A 23,149-nucleotide genomic window follows, 5' to 3' on the forward strand; every position below is an offset into this window, starting at 1 on the left:
GGATCTTCATTGTGAAGTTGTGGCAGTTTGGTTCGAACAAACAAAGCCAAAGGATTTGGAGGATGCCATCCGATGTTTGAGTCGACATCGTGATCAACAGCAAATTAATGAGACACGTCAGTGTATGAAGTTAACTTCGAAATTTGATTAGCCTATGAAGACCAAAAATACTGTATAACTGCATTTTTTACTGACGGCAGTGATGGTATGCGTCACTTAAATATTGTTTTGAGGAATTCACGGTATTACGGAGTTTTGAGTATCCCTGCTGTAGGCCGCGCCATAGCTCAAGGGGTTAGTCGCTGGCTTCCCACCGCGGCGGCCCGGGTTCGATCCCGGGTCTGGTCAAGTGGGATTTGTGGTGGACAAAGTGGCGCTGGGGCAGGGTTTCTCCGGGTGCTTCGGTTTCCCCTGCGAATCTTCATTCCACCAATTGCTCCACAATCGCCCTCACCTATCATCTGGGGCAGGTACAATAGGCCAGAAGTGGCCGAAGTACAAGGGACTTAGTCCCACCCCACTAGCAATAAAAAAAAATCCCTGCTGTAGTGCATGAACGAACTTTTAAATTGTCACAAGAAGCAAAATCCTTTCATTAGAAATCCATGTATGCCTATCTATGGCTCTACAGTCCTTCGGTGGACGTTCGCGGCTTTTTCAGTTTCTTAATCCTGTACACAGTCGATAGGGCTCCTTCGACGGGTGATCAGCCCGTCACAAGGCCGCTACCTACACACAGATCAACATAAACGCATACAGAGACATCCCAGCGTTCGAGCGAGCCTTGGGACCGCGCGCCACTGTAATCATCTTCAACGTATGTCTGCATACTGAATTTATATACTGCCCCGACAATGTTAGTCAGGCATTTCGTTTTTGTCATGTGAAACGTAGTCTGTACCTTCTTAGGTAGATTATTGATGTCATGTGGTTACTTTTCCTCCACGCTAATTGTAGAGACAATACAGCCACGTTTGTGATACTAACTTCCCGTTCCTAAAGCCCTGGTTCTTCACGTGAGGTTTAAAGATTGACTTCAGATTATTTTCGCACTACGTCATCCCTTGGATCAGTATTTTAAAATTAAACGAGTTTCAGTTATTTCTTTGAAATGCCGTTTTTATTCTTCGTATTTTTCTTGGCTCTGCAACGCGATTCGAGCCTTGACCTCTTCTAATCTTAGAATTTTCTAAACACCATTCACTACTCGGCTGGGTTTCTGAGAAGGGAGCTCAGGACGACAGAAGCACTCTGTTTGCACAGAGAAACGCAGAGACAAGTTCACGGTCTCCTGGTTTCAGTGCATACACGTCTCATACGTCGTGACCATTGCGTTCAAAGTACTGTAGAGACACTTAGTTACAACGGCTGTAAGCAGTTAGAATTGAATCTGAGACTCATTTATGATGCAGAGAATGATCTTTATGCCCTAGAAGACATAAAACTGTATCTGTCTACTATTCTACACCGATACTTTGGTGTGACCTGAATGCGCGCTGAATTTTGTCTAATTCCGTGCCAGAAATTGAGGTGTGAAGGGGCATGTGGGTTCGTAGAGCAATAGCTTCTGAGGGAGTGAAGTTGTTTGGCTGGTCCTTAAAGACACTGCCGCTTTACGATTCCTCTTGAAACACGTTTAAGGCCCGTCCACATTACTCGTGCTCGTGCGTCAGAAGCTTACTGCTGCCGGAAAATCAGGATCTGGAGCTAACAAAGTGGACGCCCAAACTGGTTTGCATACAGAGCCTTCGCATTTCTTCACAACAGATATCAGCTCCAGATCCTGACTTTTCCGGCAGCACTAAGCTTCTAAAGATGGGAATACATGAGCGCGCCGCTGCTGTAATGCAACATAGATCGAACGGGATGCGCGACTTATTCGCTCGTGTGTACGTGACTTTGAACACGCGCAGCGCACGCCTCAAATGCCGCGCAGCGATCCGGTTCCTGTCGGTTTTTCTGACGAACACAAAGGGATTTGTTGCCGCAGTGTGGTCGGGTTCGGTTGCCATTTGTCTCGTGAAGCGCGCACGCCTCAAACATGGAGTGGTCAGAAGAAGATATTTTGGGGCTCATAGAGGCATGCAAATCATTCCCTGTACTGTGCTATAACTACCGCAGCACCACTGCAGGCAAGCAAAGCTTCCTCGTCTTCCATGGTCGTGTGGACGGCGAAGACAGAATGGAACTGAGGTGCTCGCGGCTTGCGCGCCCCGTTCAGATGGTTCGTTGCGTGCGCGTCGCTTGTTCGAGGTGCACCAAATCACTCCGCGCATCACTTGTAATGCCGCGTTACAGCCGCGGCGCGCTCGTGTATTCCCACCTTAACGCACGAACACGAGTAATGTGGACGTGCCTTTATGCGCAGTCGAGCGGTCACGACTAAATGATGCGAGTGTAGATAATTATTGTTTTTTTATTTTTAAACTAGAAACACTAATAATTAAAATTTCAAGTGATCTGAGAGAGTAATCAAATACGCCATAAAGTGTAATTTTCTCGTCATGCTTTCCACCTTTACGATCTCTGAGTGACACATAACAAGGAATTGATTGACGTGTGACGAATAGTTGAAGAAGAATTGAGTATTTTCAGTCTATTGATTTATGGATTCATACTAGTAACGGATTACATTGTCTTTCGGATTTGAGTTTCTCATTGCGGTGACTGAGAAAAGCTGGTTTTCTAAATAGTAATGCTGTCTAGTTCTGTGAGACTCCGACGTTTCGGAGCAACATATCGCCGCCGTCCTACTGAGACGTGTGTTAATCATATTTTATGTTTGCAGCCGGCGACGCTGACGTCACAGCCCCGGGTGACGAGTGGTGGCGTGGCGGGCAGGTCACCTCGTTACCGGGGTGAGGCAATGGATCTGAGTTATGTGACGGAACGGATAATCGCGCTGTGGGTACCAGGAGATGTGAGTCCCGTGGCGTACCGACAGGGGCAGCAGAAGGCGGCCCACATGTTGCACACCAAGCACGGTAACAACTACATGGTAAGTCTCTGTTGCCTTAATGTAAACGTAAGGGGGTTATAAATGCCCGTCACTGATACAGGAGTCTAGGCATTGTCCATTGTTTAGATAAGTTTACAGTTTTTGGAGATTGTGTCTGGGTCTGAGATGACACAGTCTGTCTGGTTCCTTAGTTTATTTAACTGGGGTTTCTTGCCCGGCGAGTTTGTGTGAGTGGGGAAGTGGCCGAGAATATTTTATTTACTTTGACTATCGCTGAAACCGTGTATGCATATCATCGAATGTTTGAATAAGAAATAAATTGGCGCGGGGGGGGGGGAAAGAAGAAAGAAAAAGGTCATGGGCCTTGTAAGATTGGAAGTTTTCACGGCGGTGACTATGAAGAAAATAGTCTTCTAGGATGTTGCGCCGTGTAGATATTGTGTTAACCGACGTTTCTGAGGAACGTATCGCCTCCATTTTCAGGGTAGAAGACAAAAAGAAGTTGAGTAAACCCGACTGGACTCAGTCTGTTGCACCTGCTCACGCTGGTTCGCTCGCGGATTTCTTCTTGTCTTCTACCATGAAGATGGAGGCGATACATTCCTCCGAAATATCGGTTAACACTACCTACACGTCGCCACATCCAAGAAGACTGCTTTCTTCACAGTCATGGCCCTTATTTATGGTTTACTCCAGGAATTACCCTGAAGGATTTGAGGAAAACCAAGAGAAAGTTCAAATAACCTGCCGTTTTGGAGCCGATATTTTGACCCGGGAGCTCCCGCTGACGAAGCAGGAATGCTACTTCAATACTGATTTTATAGGAGGGTGAGTGGGCTCAGAGTGAAGAGAAAAATTTAATCGCTGCCGGGAATCGAACTCTCGTTCTTCGATCGTCGCTCCTGTAACCTAGCCAGTATACCGACTTAGCTTATGGACTAGATTTATGTAACGCACTTTTCACAGCATCATTCCTGAAGACGGATGTAGGGTCAGCCTGCGAAACATCGTTATAAGCCGACCTTTTTTTTTTCAGACTACGGAGAATGGTTAAAGGGAATATTCGCATGACGTCACGCCTATAGATTCTGCCACACTGGACTTAACTGGTTTGATTACCCGCAGAGTCAAAGCATTTTTTTCTATTCCACAGTGTCTAGACCAGCTCTGGAGCCCACCCTGTCTCCTATCAAATGGGTACAGGGGCTCTTTCCTATGGGGTAAAACGGCCAGGCTGTGAAACTCATCATTTACCTCCATCTAGTGCCAAGGTCAAGAATGGTGGAGCTACAATTCCACTCCCCCATAAGTCTTCATGGTGTAGTGCTTAATTTCTTAAGTACAGGAACGAATTTACGTTGCCTGTTTACTCTTGCATTGTAAGTTACACACCCACCTAGCCTAAGTTCCTTATCCTGTAAGAAAAGATGGCCCGTGATACCATGCTGTGTAGGGTTAACGCAGAGCAGTATTTCAGATTCTCAGAGAACGTGACATTAACCCCATACCCTGGGTCTATTCCACATTTGTAGTTTCTGATTGATTTAATTTCATCGATATTAATAAAGTAGAGCCTATCCTGAGTCACTTATATTAGCTCAAAAAATTCCCTGCATAATGTGGAAACCACTGGTTCAGTACCATGTTTACAGAAACCAGCCACTGGCAACTGAAAGCAGCAAGCAAATTCTTGTAGAACGCTCACGCAGCTTCTATGTGTCGTGACACTCTGTAGCCTGAACACTCTTACTTACTTACTCATGGAACTGAGCCCTTCTGGAGGAGCCGCCAATTCTGCAGCTACTCAATTTCCCAGCATTTTATCGAACCCGAAGGTTCATTACCGTGTTCACAAAAGCCATTCACTGGTCCCTATCCTGAGCCAGATCTATCCAATCCATACCATCCCATCATATCTCTCTAAGATCCATTCTAATATTGTCCACCCACCTACGCCTTGGTCTTTCCTGTGGTCTCTTTCCTTCTGGCTTTCCCACCAATATCCTATACGCATTCCTCCTCTCCCCCATTCGTGCTACATGCCCTGCCCACCTCATCCTCTTTGACTTGATCATTCTAATTAGACTTGGAGAAGAGTACAAGTTATGAAGCTCCTCATTATGCAGTTTTCTCCAACCTCCTGTCATTTCATCTCTCTTCGGTCCAAATATTCTCCTGAACATCCTGTTCTCAAATACCCTCAGTCTATGTTCCTCCCTTAATGTCAGAGACCAGCCTGAACACTCACCGCGTGAAAATCTCAAATGTTTGTTTGTTCACAGACGTTTTAGTACGAGGTTACAATAATTTAAAAATATTATCAGCTTCATATGCACCATCTAGTGTTTAATTTGGTTTTATAGAAAGTTACTAAACGATTTTACATAAGTCGGCATGGTCTGAATTAGTTACAGCAGCCGATAAAGAACGGCATGAATTCGCGCCGTAGTATATAGGCAACTTCTCTAGCGCCCGCGTATTGCGGTCAGTGCGCTACTAACCGTACATGGTTACTTCAAGTACGCGGTATGTCCATGCCGCTGGCAGGAAGTTCCGGCATATATTAAGTGCACTTCCAGCCGAGGTTGTAAGTTCGATGCTGGGCACGGAACATGCAAAAATATTACGCTATGGACTTTTGGCCTTTATATTTGTGAAAGGTACTCACAGAACCTGTGCTGATTGTGTCAAGTTAAATTTAATAAGACTTTTATGTCTTGTAAGATTTGAGGCTTTCACGGCGGTGACTATGAAGAAAGCAGTCTTCTGGGATTTGGCACCGTGTATATGTGGTGTTAACCGACGTTTCGGAGGAACGTATCGCCTCCATCTTCAGGGTAGAAGAAAAAATATAAGAAATCTGCAAAGCGAAGCAGTCTGCTTTTACCGGTTCTCACGGTCTCTTCGCTTTGCAGATTTCTTATATTTTTTCTTCTACCCTGAAGATGGAGGCGATACGTTCCTCCGAAACGTCGGTTAACACCACATATACACGGTGCCAAATCCCAGAAGACTGCTTTCTTCACTTTTATGTCTTGTTTCCATTTTAATTCTTTACACGTTAAAATGATGTCCAGCCTAGATGTATTACAGCCGCTTTTCTCTTGAGGTGTAAATAAGTTGTCAAATGAAACCTTCGCTATCGTCTTTCGCAGTTCCGTCTTCAGTGTTTGTGTAAAAAAAAGTAAAAAAGTAAAGCTCTCCCTGTAACAGGCCGTGAAGGCCCATAGGGTTGTGAGACGTTGAGGCTCCCACATTATCTAGACAATGGGCTCAAAGATGGCGGTAAGGGTGTCAGCCTTACCCACCGGCCGCGCTTTACTCCGCAGGAAAATTATTTAATTAATTCCTGGTACTCATTTCTGTTAGAGGCTGAGTAAACCCCAGGGCCTAGTGTATTTTAAGTAATACAAATATAGAGATAAAAGAAGGCCCTTAACTCAAAATGAACGACCATGCCATAGCTCAGGCGCTTAATCGTCGGCTTCCCACCTCGGCGGTCCGTGTTCGACCCCATGTCAGCACAAAGTGGCACTGGGGCAGGTATTCTTCGAGTACTTAGGTTTCCCTTGCCAATTCTCATTCCAACGACTGCTCCACATTCATCAACTATCATTCGGACCTGGTACATAGGCCAGTTTGTGGCAGACGTACCAATTGGACTCAGTCTCACCCCATTTAAAAAACATCGAAATGGAAAGGTAAAAAAGGTAAGGGTAAAGTTGCTCTTGTGCTTACCTAATTAAGCTCGACACCATGAAGACGTATGGGGGAGTAACTTCACTATACTTGGGAGGTGAGTGGTCTGCTTCTTCCCTCAGGCGCTGTACGTCCAGGGAAATAATCCCATGCCGGAAATGGAAGCCCGGCCGTCCTGCCCGGAACTCGTCGCTATACTTTCTGAGCTATCCCGGCACCCGGATAAATTTCATGTGTTCTACTCATTCTCTGTGATATTGTGTGGATTTGGGAAAATAAGTTTCCCGTTATGATCCAGTGTTCTTCTGCATGTGTAGGTGTTCAACTTGTCCGAGCCCCGACGGGTGACTCGGAGCCATCATGAGCGAGTCAGAGAGTTGGGTTGGCCTGCAGACCTGGCGCCCCCACTTGAACGGCTGTGTAGCGTCTGTAAGGACATCGAATCCTGGTTGAGTGAGGACTCTCGTCGCATTGCTGTTATACATGCAAGGTGAGGACTCCCGAATCGAGAGTGCTATAGGTTGAAATATTCTGTACGTCTAGCGAATTTTCACGTTAACTTTCCATGAATTACGTCCCTTCTTGAAAAACTCATAGTTACTCAGTTTGTCAACAAATTACATTACCGTATCCACAAGAGCTCGTCAGTGTTTCCTATCCTGAAATAGTTTGAAATCAAGGGTAGATAATGCATTTTTCCGTCAACATATGTTCCCCTGATTTCAGTCCATCCGCCCAGCACGTTGCAGCATTGTACACTGAAACGAACTCAGCCCACACCCTCACAGTTTATTTAATATCTATCTTAATATTATCTTTCCACCAAAGCGTAGGTTGATCTTGTTTGACGACTAAAATTCTCTGTTCCTTTCACACTTCACACTCTTCATGCTTGTAAGATTCCTCGCCGATCACAGTCTGAGTAATTCGGTCTGCTTTATATGATGCAGAATGACAATTATGAAGGTCACCCCTCCGCTGTCCTCTTACTTGTTTTCTGGTCTAAATATTCACCTCAGTACCCTCTTCTAAGACAGCCGCAACCTGAATTTTTCCCTTCATTTTTGTGGCATAATTTGCGACTCTGTCAGTATCTGGGCCAGTGGTTCCCAAACTGGAGGTCATGCTCTCCGGGAAGAGCGCGAGGTCTTCACAGAAGCTCAGTTTGTGATATAAAATTCAGTTGAAATATTCTGGTGTGTAGCCGGTGATGGGGGGGGGGCATCATGTCAGAAGGTCGGAAATGAATGATTCAGACTATCAAATGATGGTATGATCGGTGAATAACGAATTGTAAGGGATTTTGAAAGAAGCGGCCGTGACCTAAAGTATACTCTTCCCAGCTGCTTGGAAGGAGCTGAGGGAATCCACGAAAACCCGTATTCAGGATAGTCATGTCCTATCAGAGATTCAGGTTAATTACCCGCTAATAGAAGTCAGAAATATTGCCGCTGCACCAGCCTACTCTGTCATTCCCTCAATAATAGGGAGTAAGATTCTCACTCATGCAAAACAGAAGGTAAAACCTTAGTTTTCTTAATCTTCACAGTTTCAGGCAGAATGCGTATACTGACTGTGACTGTAGATTGAGGATAGTTAAAATCCGTCACCTAAGCGAAATGCAGTCTGTTATATTTACCCCGGCGTAGTTGGGTCGAGGAGAAAGAGATGGCGTTATTACCGATAATGGCCTTCGTTAGCTGACGCATCCATTTAACCTTACTAATTAAGATACCGTCATCTCATAGAGCAGCCACAAACTCCACTCGCCATACACGGAGTGAGGACGGAGCTGAGTAAATCAAATTAAGGAAACATACAGTAAACACTTTTACGAGAGAGGTTAACAAGGAGTGCTGTAATTCTGTCGTAGGGCTCGTTCAGAATCCCTGCCTGTCTAAATGTTAACATACCCAAGTAGGGGACATCGAAGTAACATATTGTCACGATTTAAGGTATGTGACTAGACAGGTATTGATCGGTGAATGGATTTATTCACCACTTATACACACCACTCTGAACTTCAAGTAATTACAACCCCATCACTAATCTGCACACTTTACATATCACCACAACACGAACTAAGCTTTTTTCCAGCCTGCTGTCTCTTCACCAGCCATTCCCTGACAACGGCTTCTAACAGTGGATATTCTTCAGCTTCATGCTCTCAGGTTCTGTCTTTACAGCCTCCCGTGCAGAACTCAACTCTCAACCGACAACTGACAACTGCCAGGCTGGCGACCATTTCACACCAAACCTCCGAGTCTTCTGTTCACAGGCTGACTTTCAATTCACTAGGTCGCCCCATGTCTCTTCAAGATAATTTCTCGGCACAGACCACATAGAAAACATCCCAGTTTCCATTGTTCTAGTCCAACTGTTGAAGTTGCCAAATAACTGGTTGCATAACACCGTTTCCAACAGTGACTCTGTTGTGGAGGCGTGTTTACCGTGCCGTTGCATGAGAACGGCTGTTGTCTCGCTGTTTGTTTCGATGTCTTTTCCTAGCAACGTGTCTATACGCCACAATATTAAATACCCCGAAGGTACCTGATGTTTGTAGTGCATTGCTGATTCCGGCGGAACTTGGCTAATGGGTACCACACCGCTGAGTCATATGTATAGGGACGTGGAATAGGTTCGCTAACCCCCTGTAGGGCAACGGGGAAAGACCGTATGCCTTGCATCTGGAAGGCACCTGGTTCTAAAGAGGTCGCGCAAACGGCTGGTACCTAATGCGATGTTTCCAATTCTTGGCGGAGAATTATGAGTCAGGATGCCTCAGAAAAGTGGCTGCTTGTAAGATGTACAACCTGGGTTCGATTCTCGTTTCAATCAGGGTTGCTTCTCTTTGTCACCACGACAAGAACGGCTCTGCGGCCATGTCATCCTGCATGTGGGGAGGAATCTTACTTCTTCATGGCGGAATGATTACCCTCATGGTCAACTTCACGTCTCTCGACAATGTTTACGTATTACCTTACGGGTTAATGGCGATTTTTTTTTTTCACATTGCTCGTGGAAGCCGCCTTTCAAAGACAACCCCCGAAATGTGTAGTGTCATGTTATCCAGTTAGGAAACATTAAATGGTATGACTGAGTTCAGTTACATACGTAAGTTTATTAAGAACTTCGAGTTAATAGGTTACCCTAATACGTTTAATTATGGTTTTCTTTTTTGGGGGTTTCTTCTAGTCTTCCTCTCACCTACAAATGGCATTTCCGTTGCGACACATTTGTATAACGACAGTATTTTGCATGAGGCGTATTAATTACGTGGACAAATACACAATTTAACCCACTGTACAACGTACGTGAGATAAGCAGTGAGGGTGTGAATTGGATTTAAATGACTCAGGACGGGGCCCATTCGTGGACTGTTATGAATGCGGTAATGAACCTTCGGTTTCCATAAAAACAGATAAGTTATTGACCATCTGAGCGAATATTCTCTTCTCAAGAAGGACTCTGTCTCTTGGAATTGGTTGGTTGGTTAGCTAGTTAGATATTAGTTAACTAAAAAAATTGTACTGATTCTAGTGACTGGTTCTAAAACAGTTTTTATGTTTTGGTTCTGTTTTTAATAGGGAAAATCAGCGTCTTAACATTTCGAACATTTTTGTTCCCAAATAACCAGCTTCAGAGTTCGTGGCCTTCGTTAGCTGACGCATCCATTTAACCTTACTCGATATACATCAGAGTATATTTCAGGCTGGATGAAATGATCGTGAACGTACGTGTTTTTTAGGAACACTACTAATCTTAGTGGCAGACCTCAAGATGCGGTTTTTTATTGGCATCGAACACTGGTCATTTAATCTAAAAATATTGGCCCAGGAATGTAATGTTTGTTATAAATGAATCAGTATATTATTTAAACGGCTTTACAGAATGTTGGAATTAGCGATTTTGCAGTAAAGTTTGTGTTCTGTAATTTATACTGTTTAAACTGGAACGTCGTGTATAAAGTAAGAGATAGTAGAATAACTTAAGTCCTCTGTTCCCACTTAAGTATTGTAACGTGTTTGGGCGATTGAGGCGCCGTTCGGATTGTTTGGTTTTATTAACAACCTACAAGTCGAAGAAAGCAGTCTTCTGGGATTTTGCACCGTGTATATGTGGTGTTAACCGACGTTTCGGAGGAACGTATCGCCTCCATCTTCAGGGTAGAAGAAAAAATATNCTACAAGTCGTAACTACAATTATCTTTGACGCTCTTGCTGATTTACATAATTCATCATCACTCCATGTTAATCTTCTCACGACGAACTTTCCGTGACTATCTTCCATCGAGAAATCTTTCACTGTCACTTAAGCACTCTCACACACTCCCAGTTACTCTCAAATACTGACATTTGTTCTGTCTGTAACTGTCGTTATATAGTTTCTGCACTGACCACGCAGAAAACAGCCTGTATTGTTTTTCATTTCATGCATTCTGTTGTGTTATAATATATAATTTCTTTATTAAAACCGTCACAACACAACTATATTAAGGTTAGTGCCTAGTTTATCTCTGCTACATGTTTCGGCGACCAAAAGCCATCATCAGATAAATACATGGTCAACATATATACACCACTGAGCTGCAGTACTACTAAAATTGGATACAATAATATTAATTATATTAAAATACTTGGCGTAAAAGTACAGTAAATTAGACTATATAAAACAAAAGTTATAGTATAAAACAAGATTAAAATTCTTCAAGTGATGCTTTACATCATCGAGTCAGTTGTTAGTTTTTGTGATTTTGTTGTGTTCCCACGGACAAATTGGAGTATTCTATATTTTGTGTATATATAATAAACTGTTATTGGAGGACGGAAAGCATTGGACTGGATACAACCTGACGACGACAAGGCCCAACAATGAGCTCTTGTGAATACGGTAATAAACATATGTTACGTAATGGGCGAGATAGTATTCCTTAAAGGTATGGTCCGATATCATCTTCTCTTTGGAGTGTTTAGATGTCCTGGTCTTCAGGTTTAGAGCGAAATTTGTCAGATTGTGACCTGAGGCGATTGTATATCTCGATGTTCCCCGCGGATAGTCGAGTAACGATTTCAGTTTGGCGACTAGCTCTGTGGGATAGCAGGCCCGTTCCGTGCGCCCTACAGAGACAGCTGGCTGTGTTTCATCCCCTACCGCCCTCTGCTCAGACTGGTAATCATACATACTGACCAGAAGAAAGATTCCGACGTTCCAATTGGATTTTGTTGTGGATAAACTTGTGACCTTTGCGTAGATTTTTACATTCCCCACCACCGCCGCCGCCACCAGTAGCGCTGTACGGTGACGTAGAACGTTTTAAGTAACAAACTGCATAGTTTCAAAAATCATTTTTACTGGCATTTCTGTTCTCTTAGGACTTGCCGAAAAATAGTAATAAATTATGTATGAGACGTGTTGTATGTTATTTATAGATCTACTGATTATTTATATATTCACCCCCATCTAGTGTGGAGGGTTAAGAAAGACTGGAGCTGTAAGTCCATGGGAAAGCCAAAGCCCTGGTGGACTTTAGTACCGATCCTTTTACTAATTCTTGTACTATAAGCGGTTCTGAAAAAAATTAGGTTAGATATTAGTTTCATGTGAAGTAGGGTTTAAAATTTCCCGGTATCCATAGAAATTAGATTTGCCTCACAACATCCGGTGTAGGCCCAGCGACACCAAATTTAATCAGTATCTGTTATGTATTTTTGAAAACGAAACATGCGACAGGAGAGATGGACATGACCTTGCCATTGTACGTTCATTTGAAGCACTTTATATTCAAATGTATAAAAGACGTGTTAATGTGTGAGGGTGTATGTTTCCTCATTTGCTGTCCTCTCTGTGACAGGATTTCAAGACTTCTGCTGTGGGCCATACCCTGGCCCCCCTTCCTGTGGGGTTATTTTTTCATGTCAGGCACTTTTCAGTCGCTGCAGAAATAGAAACAAACCGGAAGGGAATGTGGAAATGGGTTTGACCAAAATACATACTGACCACGTGTTTCCTGCCATCTGCAGGCCGTGACGTAATTACAGTGCTCCCGGTTCTTAACTCTAGTTGCCTCTTGCCGAAGAAGTGCGTACCGCGTAACACCCTACTCGCGACTTCATGAACGGAAAGAGAGCCGATGGTTGCGAGCGTGTTTAATATTACCCACAATACCCAGTTCAGAGATCCGTTACGCAGGATGCCGTTCTGTACAAACAAACCCCATATTAGACGTAAAAATTACCTACGTCTTCATCGCGAGATGTGTCTGTAAAATTGTTGATAGCCGTAACTGGGTTCCGATCGGAACATACTACTGAAGAAGTTGAGCGTCACGAACCTCATCAGAGTGCAACATGACAAACATCACCGAAGGTCGCGGCCGATTGGGTAGCACTCTGCTTCGTATGCTGAAGGACCGAGTTGAAATTTCCGCCCAACGAAGCAGGCAGCAGGTTCCTTCGGAATGTTGGTAGCCAGCGACGAGACTGTACGGTGTCATAACCTAGAAGACAACATTCCAAATAATCACCGCTGTGATAAACTCAAATGTCATGCATTGTATGTTATGTAATGACGTAGTTGGGTCGATCGGACGGGTTGTGTTTTCTTTCCAGAATTCTGCATTCGGTATGTTGCAATAAATTTATGTTTTAGTCTGATAATATTTATATATCGCTTCATTTTGAATTAATGTTTATGGTGAAGTGTGACAGTATATTATTGTAAATATAATTTTTTATATATAAAAACTAAAAAAAACTAGACTCCGTGGCTTGAGTCCGCAAGCGAACTATACCGACCCAACGACCGCCGCTTGTTGCCGAAGTTAGTGCCAACTTTTGCTGTTAGAGGGTGTGGCGTGGTCAGCGCAGCGGATCCCCACGGCCGTAGCGACGTTGTATCTGCAACACAGGGATTACTGAAATTGTGAATGTGTCCTGTACACAGCGTGCCGTAAACTATATTGTTCATGAACGTGGCGACATTGTATTTGCAACAGAGGGATCACTGAAATTGTGAAGGTGCCCTGTAAACAGCGTACCGTAAACTACGATGTTGTTCATGAACATGACAGTGTTTTATGTGTTCCAGAGGGAGCAAAGACCGCATTGGGGTTGTGATCGCTGCATATATGCACTACACCAGTATATGTGGAAGTGCTGATCAGGCTCTGGACAGGTTCGCCATGAGCCAGTATCTGGAAGATAAAGTGGGAGATCTGGAGCAGCCCTCACACAAGAGGTGAGTCACAGAAATATTGTAGGCGATCTGCTAGGTTCTCCAGTACGGTACATTAGCGCATGCTAAACGCCACGTACACAGACGGTCAGCAAGGGTAGAGGGGCAAACTGTGTAGGGGAATTGACCGCAGATCCTGCAGTTCAGTCTGAAATTCATATCCGAATGTGAGTACAGAATGTAAGGCTACATTATAGGATGTAATATTAGTGATTGTCTTTCCTTCCCCATTAAAATTTCAGGGATCTGTAGAAATGATGATGCGATTAAAAATATAAACAGTACGAAAGCACTGAGACGTCACTCAAAACGTGATTTCGAAAAAGCTTAAAATTAAAACAGTTACAGAATAAAATCGGAGCTGTTTAGCAACAGTTAAAAATTTGGATTTTGAAAGTTTCTTAAATCGCCAGCGTAAAGGATGAATTTGACCACCCACTCAAATTTATTTCCGACGTTTTGAATGTGGATTTTTCTTCCACGTCCCCCGATCCAGCCACCACGACCGTTTATTTGAACCTTCTCTTATACCGAGGCCGGGGTTATGCTGTAGTGTAGTTGGTTGAGGCATTATGCTACAAGCCAGAAGGTCGCGGAATCGATTACCGATGAGGCCATTGGATTTTTCAGTTGACCTAATCCTTTCAGCCGCACTATGGCCCTGGGGTCGATTCATCCTCTAACAGAAATGAATACCAGGAATTTTGCTGGGGGTAAAGGGCGGCCGGCTGGCGTGTAAGGCTGACAACCTCGCCGCTATCTGTGAGCCGATTGTCTAGAAAATGTGGGAGCCTCGACGTCTCACAGCCGTATGGACATCCACGGCCTGTTACGTGAATAGCTTTACCTTTTTTTAACGCGACACTGCGGCCACGAACTGAAATCCCATGGATAGTTAGAATGACGGAGGTGTGGCTTCTATGAGCCCGAAACGCCTGTAGATAACGAAGCTTATCACGTGGCTCAGTAATAATTAGAACAGGATGAAAACATGACTGGAAGATCAGAAGGTTTGTATAGCGGTAACGTTTTAAACTGAAGAGGTTTCGATTAAAATCTCAGCTATCATAACCGAGGGTGTTCATGGTTCTCCTCATCCATATGCTAGGATAGTACCTCGATTATGTTACCACCGTTTTCTTTCAAATCATTTCCACTCATCAGTCCTACCATTCGAAGTCCGAAATATCGACAGCGCCACGAAATGAACCACAAAAAGTTTCGGGTCATGTAGGGAGGTGCACTGGAGGGTGAAGCGTAACAGCCGAAAGGGGTTGTGGAGGGGGACTGGCTTCAGTGGGCCCAGTACAGTTGCTGTGAAGACTGATCACGTGATGATCCCCAGGTACGTCGAATACTTCTCGGGGCTACTCTCTGGCAGCATCCGAATAAACTCTGCTCCATTGTACCTGACGCATGTCACCGTGCTAGGGGCTCCGGCCTTCGAACCCGCAGAGGGACGAGGAGGAGGTGCAGGAGGAGCTATCGACGCTGCAGGAGGATGTCGGGCCTTCCTCAAGGTACGTGTGTGGTTGAAGTTGTGATGTCGGTAACTGACCTGTTTATATATTTACCAACTCTTTGCTTTATGGATATTGATATAACGGATTTTCACATCATGGTATTTTAAAAATGTATGCATTTGTGAAATCTGGACGTTGCAGTAAAGACTAATACAGACTGACGTTAAAGGCAGCAGAGACGAATGTCATGAGACGCAAAGTAGACTAAAGTTTATTCTGACGTAGTAGAAATTAAGATATTGTGTAAGAGAAATGGACAGAGATCCAATCGGTAAGGGTAGTAACAGAGAACTGGATAAACACTAACGCCAGATCGGCAACTTCATGATCGACTAGGAGGAAGATGAACTTTAAAGTGACTCTTTGACGGAAATTATCCCGAGCCCGAAACACACATTTACAGACCTGGTTTGGTGACCAGAAACTGGTGTTTTCACGGCGGTAAGTTTTATGTAGTGCAGGCATGTCGATCGCGGGACGATTTTTGGTCGATCTCATAGGCCTATAAGGAAATTATACGTGAAAAGCATGTAAATTCACTTGTAATATAATATGATTATATTCAGATTTTGAAAGGAAAATACGTATGAAAGTAGTCTGTACTTTCAATGTGTGTTGCTTTTACAGCAAACATCATGTGTCGTGTTATTTTTACCAATATTTTTGCTTAAAGCGAGGTNGGGACTAAGTCCCTTGTACTGCGGCCACTTCTGGCCAATTGTATCAGCCCCAGATGATAGGTGAGGGTGATTGTGGAGCGGCTAACCGCTTGAGCTATGGCGCGGCCCTGATGGGTGAGCACCAACATTTCGGAAGAAAATCCTGCCTCCATCTTCAAATAATAACTGCTGATTGTGTCAGAATGTTCTTTCGGCAGGCTGGTAACCACCCATCAGCCTAACATGGTGTCATAACCCAGAAGGCCTTATGTGTACACGATTTTTGTCATCCTTGCATGGAAGCACAACCTTTGTTTCACCCTACTTAACTATATAACTCGTTCCTTCTAGTGAAATAAAGCCCAAAGGATCACTTCGAACCAGTTCTTTACTACATACTGAAAAGAGCCCTTACTTCTGGGGTCTGGCGGAGGCCAACGAGTCTGGAGTTAGTTCTATCGTCCCGTAATCATTTTGTAATAAAATTAGGTGAAAATACAAAAAAAAAAAATTAAATGTAGAGTGCAATAGTTATAAGCACAGCCGAAACAAAAGAAGAGGAAAGAGTTTATGAATCCATGAATTCCGTGTGGAAAATTATTTGCACAGCAAACGAACGCCTCTCATATGCTATTTGTGTATAGTTCAGTGTCACTTGACTGATCCTTCCTACGCATTTCATGATATCTCATGATATCATAATCAAGTTCTGTTTGCAAGTTACGTAACGTATATGATATCACCTCAGAGACATAAGTAAACAGGTAACAGGAATTGGCCTCGTCTCGATTGTTAATGTTAACTTCAGCATGTCCTTGTTTTCTAATTGGATGATTATTAAATTTACCTGCTCGGGCGGCCAGACAACTGTGATTAGAAACAGCATTTCCATTTATGATCATATTGGTTCGTTCAGGCTGTTCACAAGGAACCCCCCTCCGAGTGCAGCGCTCGTAGTGTCTTACAGCTTAATCTCATGGCGACTGTCCCTTTAAACTCTGTGTACACGACCCAAGTTCTTGTGCCCTGTAGGTCAGGCGAACTTCGTGTACAAGCTCTCCACAGTGCTGCTACTATTTTTTTTTCGAACACATGTAAAAAATTTTGTATAAAGTAGGCCTACGTTCTGAGATGCATAATCTCGAGCCCGGCTATGGTCATGTGGGATTTGTGTCTGAGAGAGTGACTCTGGAGCAGGTTTTCTCAGAGTACTTCGGTTTCCCCTGCCAGTTTTCATTCCACCGGTTCTTCCACAGTCCCCATCACCTAACGGCCGCAGCAACAAGTCTCACTACATTAAAAATAAAGAAAAAAATAATACATGCCACCATCAAATTGGGAACATACTTCTCAGTATTGCAATATGTTACGACGATGCATAACGCGTTGTTAGGTATACTCAAGGCTCACAGTGTCCAGAAAAGACCAGTTGTGATCGAATGATCATGGAATACAGACACGTCGAATACTGTGACATGTTCTTAAGGTGTCGATACGTAACGGTTGAGTTGCTGCTGCACGAGAAGATGCGCTGCGTGGCCTGGTCAGCGTGAACCAGACGCTACTGCGTTTCGACGCTCGAGGAGCTTCGTAGTGAGGCAGGAAGTGTTAACACGTAAGGCACACATGGATGCGGGTGGCCCGCGGACTGTACGGACCAGCCAAAGAATATTGCAACTCTGGAACGAAGGCCATGTGGAAGTTAGGCGATATCGCACGAGAATCTGGACTGTCTCAGCCGAGGGGCCCTCGGAGTACTGCATGGCGATCAGTTGCGTCTGATAACAAGTCAGGCGATATCGCACGAGAATCTGGACTGCCCCAGCCGAGGGCCCACGAAGTACTGCATGGCCAGGAGTTGCGCCTGATAACAAGTTAGGCGATATCGCACTTCTGCTTTCAGACGATTTCCCTCTGCGGATACAGTTGTGAGAATGGATACATAACACTGCGGCTGAGCGTCACGGAGCTTCAGAGCACTATGGAGTAGGTGTGGCAGTGGTTCAACGCGATATACACGGAAAGCGAATTGGACACCGAAGGCCTCTTGCATGGTCACCTCTGTCGCTGGATCTATCAACGGTGATTTTTTTTTCTTTTCCCCCCCGAGACTGTTGAAGATCTCGCGGCAGGAGTTCAAGCACCTGTGATAACGGCCGATGCCAGCTTGTTACTGCGTGTTTGGGAGATTGCTTTGAAATTGACAGAGGCCCAGCGAACACCAATTGTAACTACGTTGTAGACGCTCAAGATTTTGATCATTGATAGCTTGCGCCATTTGACTGTGAAGTATATATTGAATATTTCATGTCACAGGGCATACGTTATCCATTATTTTCGCCCCTTTTTTTAAATAGGGACTCTCACTGTTGGAGAGTTTTTACGCGAATTTCTTTCACTCTGTATGTTTGAATTTTGTCGCGTGCTAAAATGGAAGATAAATCCGGTTCTGGAAGCAGCATACCAGGAGATGTGTGCACGATTTGTTTTCAGTATTGGAGACCGATCGGTGAAAGAGTTTGTTGCAGTTCGTTATGTGGTGGTTGCTTATGAGTTGTTTAAAGTATATGCTGAGATGAAAGATAGGCGACGGCGGTTGAAGTGTCAGCAGTGCCATCTTCTAGTACACTTGTATGACGTGGGGATGTATGAGACTGAATGTCATATAAATTAAAAATATTATATCAATTTAAACAATTAAAAAATTGAGATACACAAATTAAATTCCACACTGAAATTTGACACAGCGTTCCACGTTAAAATGCATACCGAAGACTGAATTTGTGCCAGAAATAACAAACGTAAGACGAAACCTTCTAGTTCCAGTGGTAATAAGGCTAGAATTGATCACGTGGTGCCATTTCTCGTATGAGATGTAGCCCTAACGAGAACTACGAGAACCAGTACCCCAGAGCTTCAGTTGCTGATTTAGCAGTCTTGGATGTTACGTAATGATTTCGTCATAGGAAAAATATCATGTTTAAAGTAACGAATCCGTGACGAGGCTGTAAAAAAGACAAGTGACAGCCTTACAGCTGTGACCCAACTTGACAGTCGCATTGATAACGCAGTGTATGTTGCAGGTATATGAGGGTCTGATTCCCGTGTATACGTCAGGCGTGTACAGCGTTTGTGGTGGAACCCGGCAGTTCACAGTGAACGTAGCAGGGGAGAGGCAAAGAAGAGGACTACAGCTGAGGGGTGACATACTACTGAAATGCTATCACAGGCATTATAATCCCGTACCTGTTGGTTCACCCAGCACTCATTCCCCAGGGGCTGCAGCAGCCACAGAGCGCCCGCAGAGAGAACTCATCTTTGCCTGTCAGTTCCACACATGCGCAGTGACGGACTATACCCTCAGTTTCACCAGACAGGAGCTGGACTTTGCCTGCAGTGGTTAGTACGAACATGAGGAATCAATATAAGTACCGTATGACCGCGTATGGAAGACTTTTATAAACACTCTTTTGACTCATGATTCTAGGTAGAACTCTGCAGACATGTATTCAGGGCATAATTCGATTAAATATCACTTAGGTAGTAAGCTGTGCTGGCTGTTTTGATGGACCGGTCGCCGTGAACCTGTCAACATGGGTAAGAACCTCCCTGTACAGCATTGCTTGACTAAATACTTCAGCAGTTCTTTAATGACAGGACCCAAAAAGTACAACACAGCTAGAGTTAAGTAACTATTACTTAGTTATAGAACTCAAAAGCGGCCTCCATAGTCTAGAGGTAACTTTCCCACCTCATGACTCGTGGTACGCGGGTTCAAAAACCCGACGGAGGTCGTGGAATTTTTAAGAGCGGAAACATTCAGGGAACAAGTCCTCCGGGAGGGACTTNAAGAAAGGGACTAACTATTAGATACCACTGCCAGTAAGAGGTTGGAACCTCGCTGGCAGAAAGGGGCTGATAGTAAGCACCAGTACAGGTAGGGTATGGAGACAGTAGAAATTAAAGGGGGGCGCACAATGGACCAGTAACCGGTCTAAGTGCATGGGGGAAACCCACCCCCTCAATACAGAATACAGAATAGTTATCAAAGGTGGAAACTGCTTAACTAATTCTTTGCTTACAGAATCGATGCTTGCATTAATGTTTGAATAACTAATTCTACAGCTACAAAACGTCAACTCCCTTTTCTGTAGCATCCATTTTAATGTTATATTCATATTACATTGCTATATATGACCCTTTTGCATGGGACTTCCCTTGTGTCCTGCAGTGTTACATGAACAGACCATCTTTATTTAACTAGGTGAGAAGTTTCCCAGTAAAGTGGACCATAAGTCATGTGAACTGTTGTCTGGTTTAATGTCCCGTTAGGGAAGAAATTCTGAAATAGCAAATATGTTAGGAAATGCACACATGGCGGCCTCTTTCTTTTTATGCTTCTGCACTTTAAATTCTTATGAATTGTATAATGACAGCATAAATATCCCATTTGCTTGACTGCCTCGAAGACCATAATGCTTAAGGTAAAAGCATATTTGGCGTAAGATGTACGTTTAATGTTTCTCTGCTGCTTTTGTTTGAGATATTTTTTCCTGTAAAAAATACGTGTATTAGCAAGTTAAGCTCAAGATGCGAACAGAAATGCTTGTTGGTCTTTATGCAGTATACTCGTTATTGTAATTCGAGTTTAATAAAAATTAAAAGTGTTTGGATGAATTTTAAGAAACGTCTCTATTATCAAATTTAATGAAAATCAGCTCTTAGTTGTTACCCTTGTTACATACGGATAGATACACGTGTATACAGAAGCTAATCAGTATTTTACAACTTTTCGTTTCGAACAACCGAAAAACAATGAAAAATACATCTCACTTTCGACACCGTGTTACTGTATGGGAAGGGAGAACTAATACGAATATTAAGACAGACATGTAAGAAGTACGCAGTTTTAACTTCTCACCTAGTTAAATAAAGATAGTCTATTCATGTAGCATTGCAGGACACAAGGAAAGTCCCATGGAAATCGGTCATATATAGCACAAGCGATCTGAAGATAACATTAAAATGGATGCTACAGATAAGGGGTTTGAAGTTCTGTAGCTGTATAATTAGTTATTCAAGCAGTAAGTAAAGAATTACTTAGTTAAGCAGTGCTCCACCTTTGAGTTCTATAACTATTTTTTTTATTGTTAGCGGGGAGGGACTAAGTCCCTTGTACTGTGGCCACTTCTGGCCTATTGTACCAGCCCCAGATGATAGGTGAGGGTGATTGTGGAGCAGTTGGTGGAATGAAGATTGGCAGGGGAAACCGAAGTACTCGGAGAAAACCTGCCCCAGCGCCACTTTGTCCACCACAAATCCCACTTGACCAGACCCGGGATCGAACCCGGGCTGCCGCGACGTGAAGCCAGCGACTAACCGCTTCTCTATGGCGCGGCCTAGTTCTATAACCAAGTAATAGTTAGTTAACTCTGGCTGTGTTGTACTTTTTGGGTGCTGTAATTAAATAATTGCTGTAGTATTTAGTCACGCAGTCTTGTACCTGTAAGTTGTACAGGGAGGTTCTTACCTATGTTGACCGGTTCATCGAAACATCAGCCAGACAGCAGAGTTCCATCTGCAATCACGTGCGGGGTACTAGGATGTTACTCACGTCTTAACTCTGCTTCACCTCTCCAGATTTACGATTCCCGCTGGATGGAGCTGTTGAGCTGCATTTTTCTGCCACTCCTGAGATACGCCTGCCTTCCCCTGCCCCCACCCCCGCTGTCCCAGTCGATACAACTGATGATCCAGTGACCAGGTGGGACAGTTACGAGAATATTGTGGCCATGGGATCGCCACTAGATGGTGACACCGACACTGAAGACATAAATGGTGAGTCTGTACAGCATGAAAATATCTGTATTGGTTTTTTCTTTTGTAGGTATGACATAAATGCAGACTATATCGGAGACCTTTACATCAACTTTGTATAGTTTAATAGTCAGAACTTTTAAATTACTCAGCAATTAAATTCAGCCATAAACATCATATGTTCCCTTTGTTTATGTTACTGATTGTTGTAGTTGCATATATAAATTTGTCATACCATAGCGCAGGTGGTCATTCGCCAGCCTCTCGACATGTAGTCCATGTGAAGTTGTGATGGACAAGGTAGTAAAGGGGCAGGCTTCTCTGTGCGCACTTGAAGCGTCTCTTACTGGTTTCCGTTCCACAGTCTTCCGTCAGGGGTTAGTACTCCAATCTGTAGCCAAAAGACCAAGGAGTTTTGCGTTGACTCATTTCTACGTACAACACTCATATAAATTATACACGTATTTGCAAGTAATACTTTTAATTAAAAACGTCTTAAATGTTGTAACATAATTTTGTCTGCAATATTGTATTATGTTAGGGTATTTAGTGTCGTGAGAAAAGGCATAATTACCATGAACTGTAATTTGGGAATAAACCACTGGGAAGACCAAGGCATAGGTGGGTGGGCAGTATTAAAATGAATATTAGAGACAGGATGGGATGGTATGGATTGGATTGATCTGACTCGGGATAGGGATCAGTGGAGGGCCCCTGTGAACACGGTAATGAACCTTCGGGTTCCATAAATTGCTGGGAAATTCTTGAGTAGCTGCAGAATTGGCGGCTTCTCAAGAAGGGCTCAGCTCCATGAGTGATTGAGTAATTTTGGAAGTGTTTTGAATAGATAGCCCGTGCCCTATTCTGGGATACTGTCCTGGCCTGGAAAGATAGAGAATCAGGGAAATTCTTCACGTCATTGTGTGTTTCCAGACCAAAATGCGAACCAAGCCTTCAAGAACACAAACAAGTTCCACTGAACACCACAGCATAATTGTCGATACATTTGATTTTATTTATTTAGGATATTCCTTTCTCATGTCAAGGAAAATTTAGATTGTGGTCTTTTGATTTATGAGCTGTGCGGCTTCATAGGCTATTACCAGTGTTCTGGACGAACCTAGTGCCTCCATGTTCAGGGAAGAATTAGGAGGAAGTATGTTTCTCTGAAACATTAGCAACCACTTAACCATAGTCGAGCATGTCATAATGTTGACGTAATTTACATGTTAGTAGCCGCTGTAAGGAAGATCATGAAG

The 23,149-nt window shown here is 43.7% G+C and overlaps 1 protein-coding gene across 8 annotated transcripts in view; it reads left to right on the forward strand.

The window, feature by feature from the left end:
• LOC111869652 (tensin-1) overlaps positions 1-23,149 on the forward strand; it is a 354,704-nt gene that overhangs the window by 198,263 nt on the left and 133,292 nt on the right. For all 8 annotated transcript variants that reach the window (XM_023861317.1, XM_023861321.1, XM_023861323.1 and 5 more), the window contains 6 exons: positions 2,789-2,998; positions 6,976-7,148; positions 13,745-13,894; positions 15,237-15,411; positions 19,157-19,472; positions 21,714-21,911. In XM_023861317.1, coding sequence (XP_023717085.1) covers positions 2,789-2,998; positions 6,976-7,148; positions 13,745-13,894; positions 15,237-15,411; positions 19,157-19,472; positions 21,714-21,911 — 1,222 coding nt within the window. The remainder of the gene's footprint in view (positions 1-2,788; positions 2,999-6,975; positions 7,149-13,744; positions 13,895-15,236; positions 15,412-19,156; positions 19,473-21,713; positions 21,912-23,149) is intronic.

This window comes from Cryptotermes secundus, unplaced genomic scaffold, assembly GCF_002891405.2.
Source record: "Cryptotermes secundus unplaced genomic scaffold, Csec_1.0 scaffold986, whole genome shotgun sequence".
In the NCBI taxonomy this organism is placed as follows: Eukaryota; Metazoa; Arthropoda; class Insecta; order Blattodea; family Kalotermitidae; genus Cryptotermes; species Cryptotermes secundus.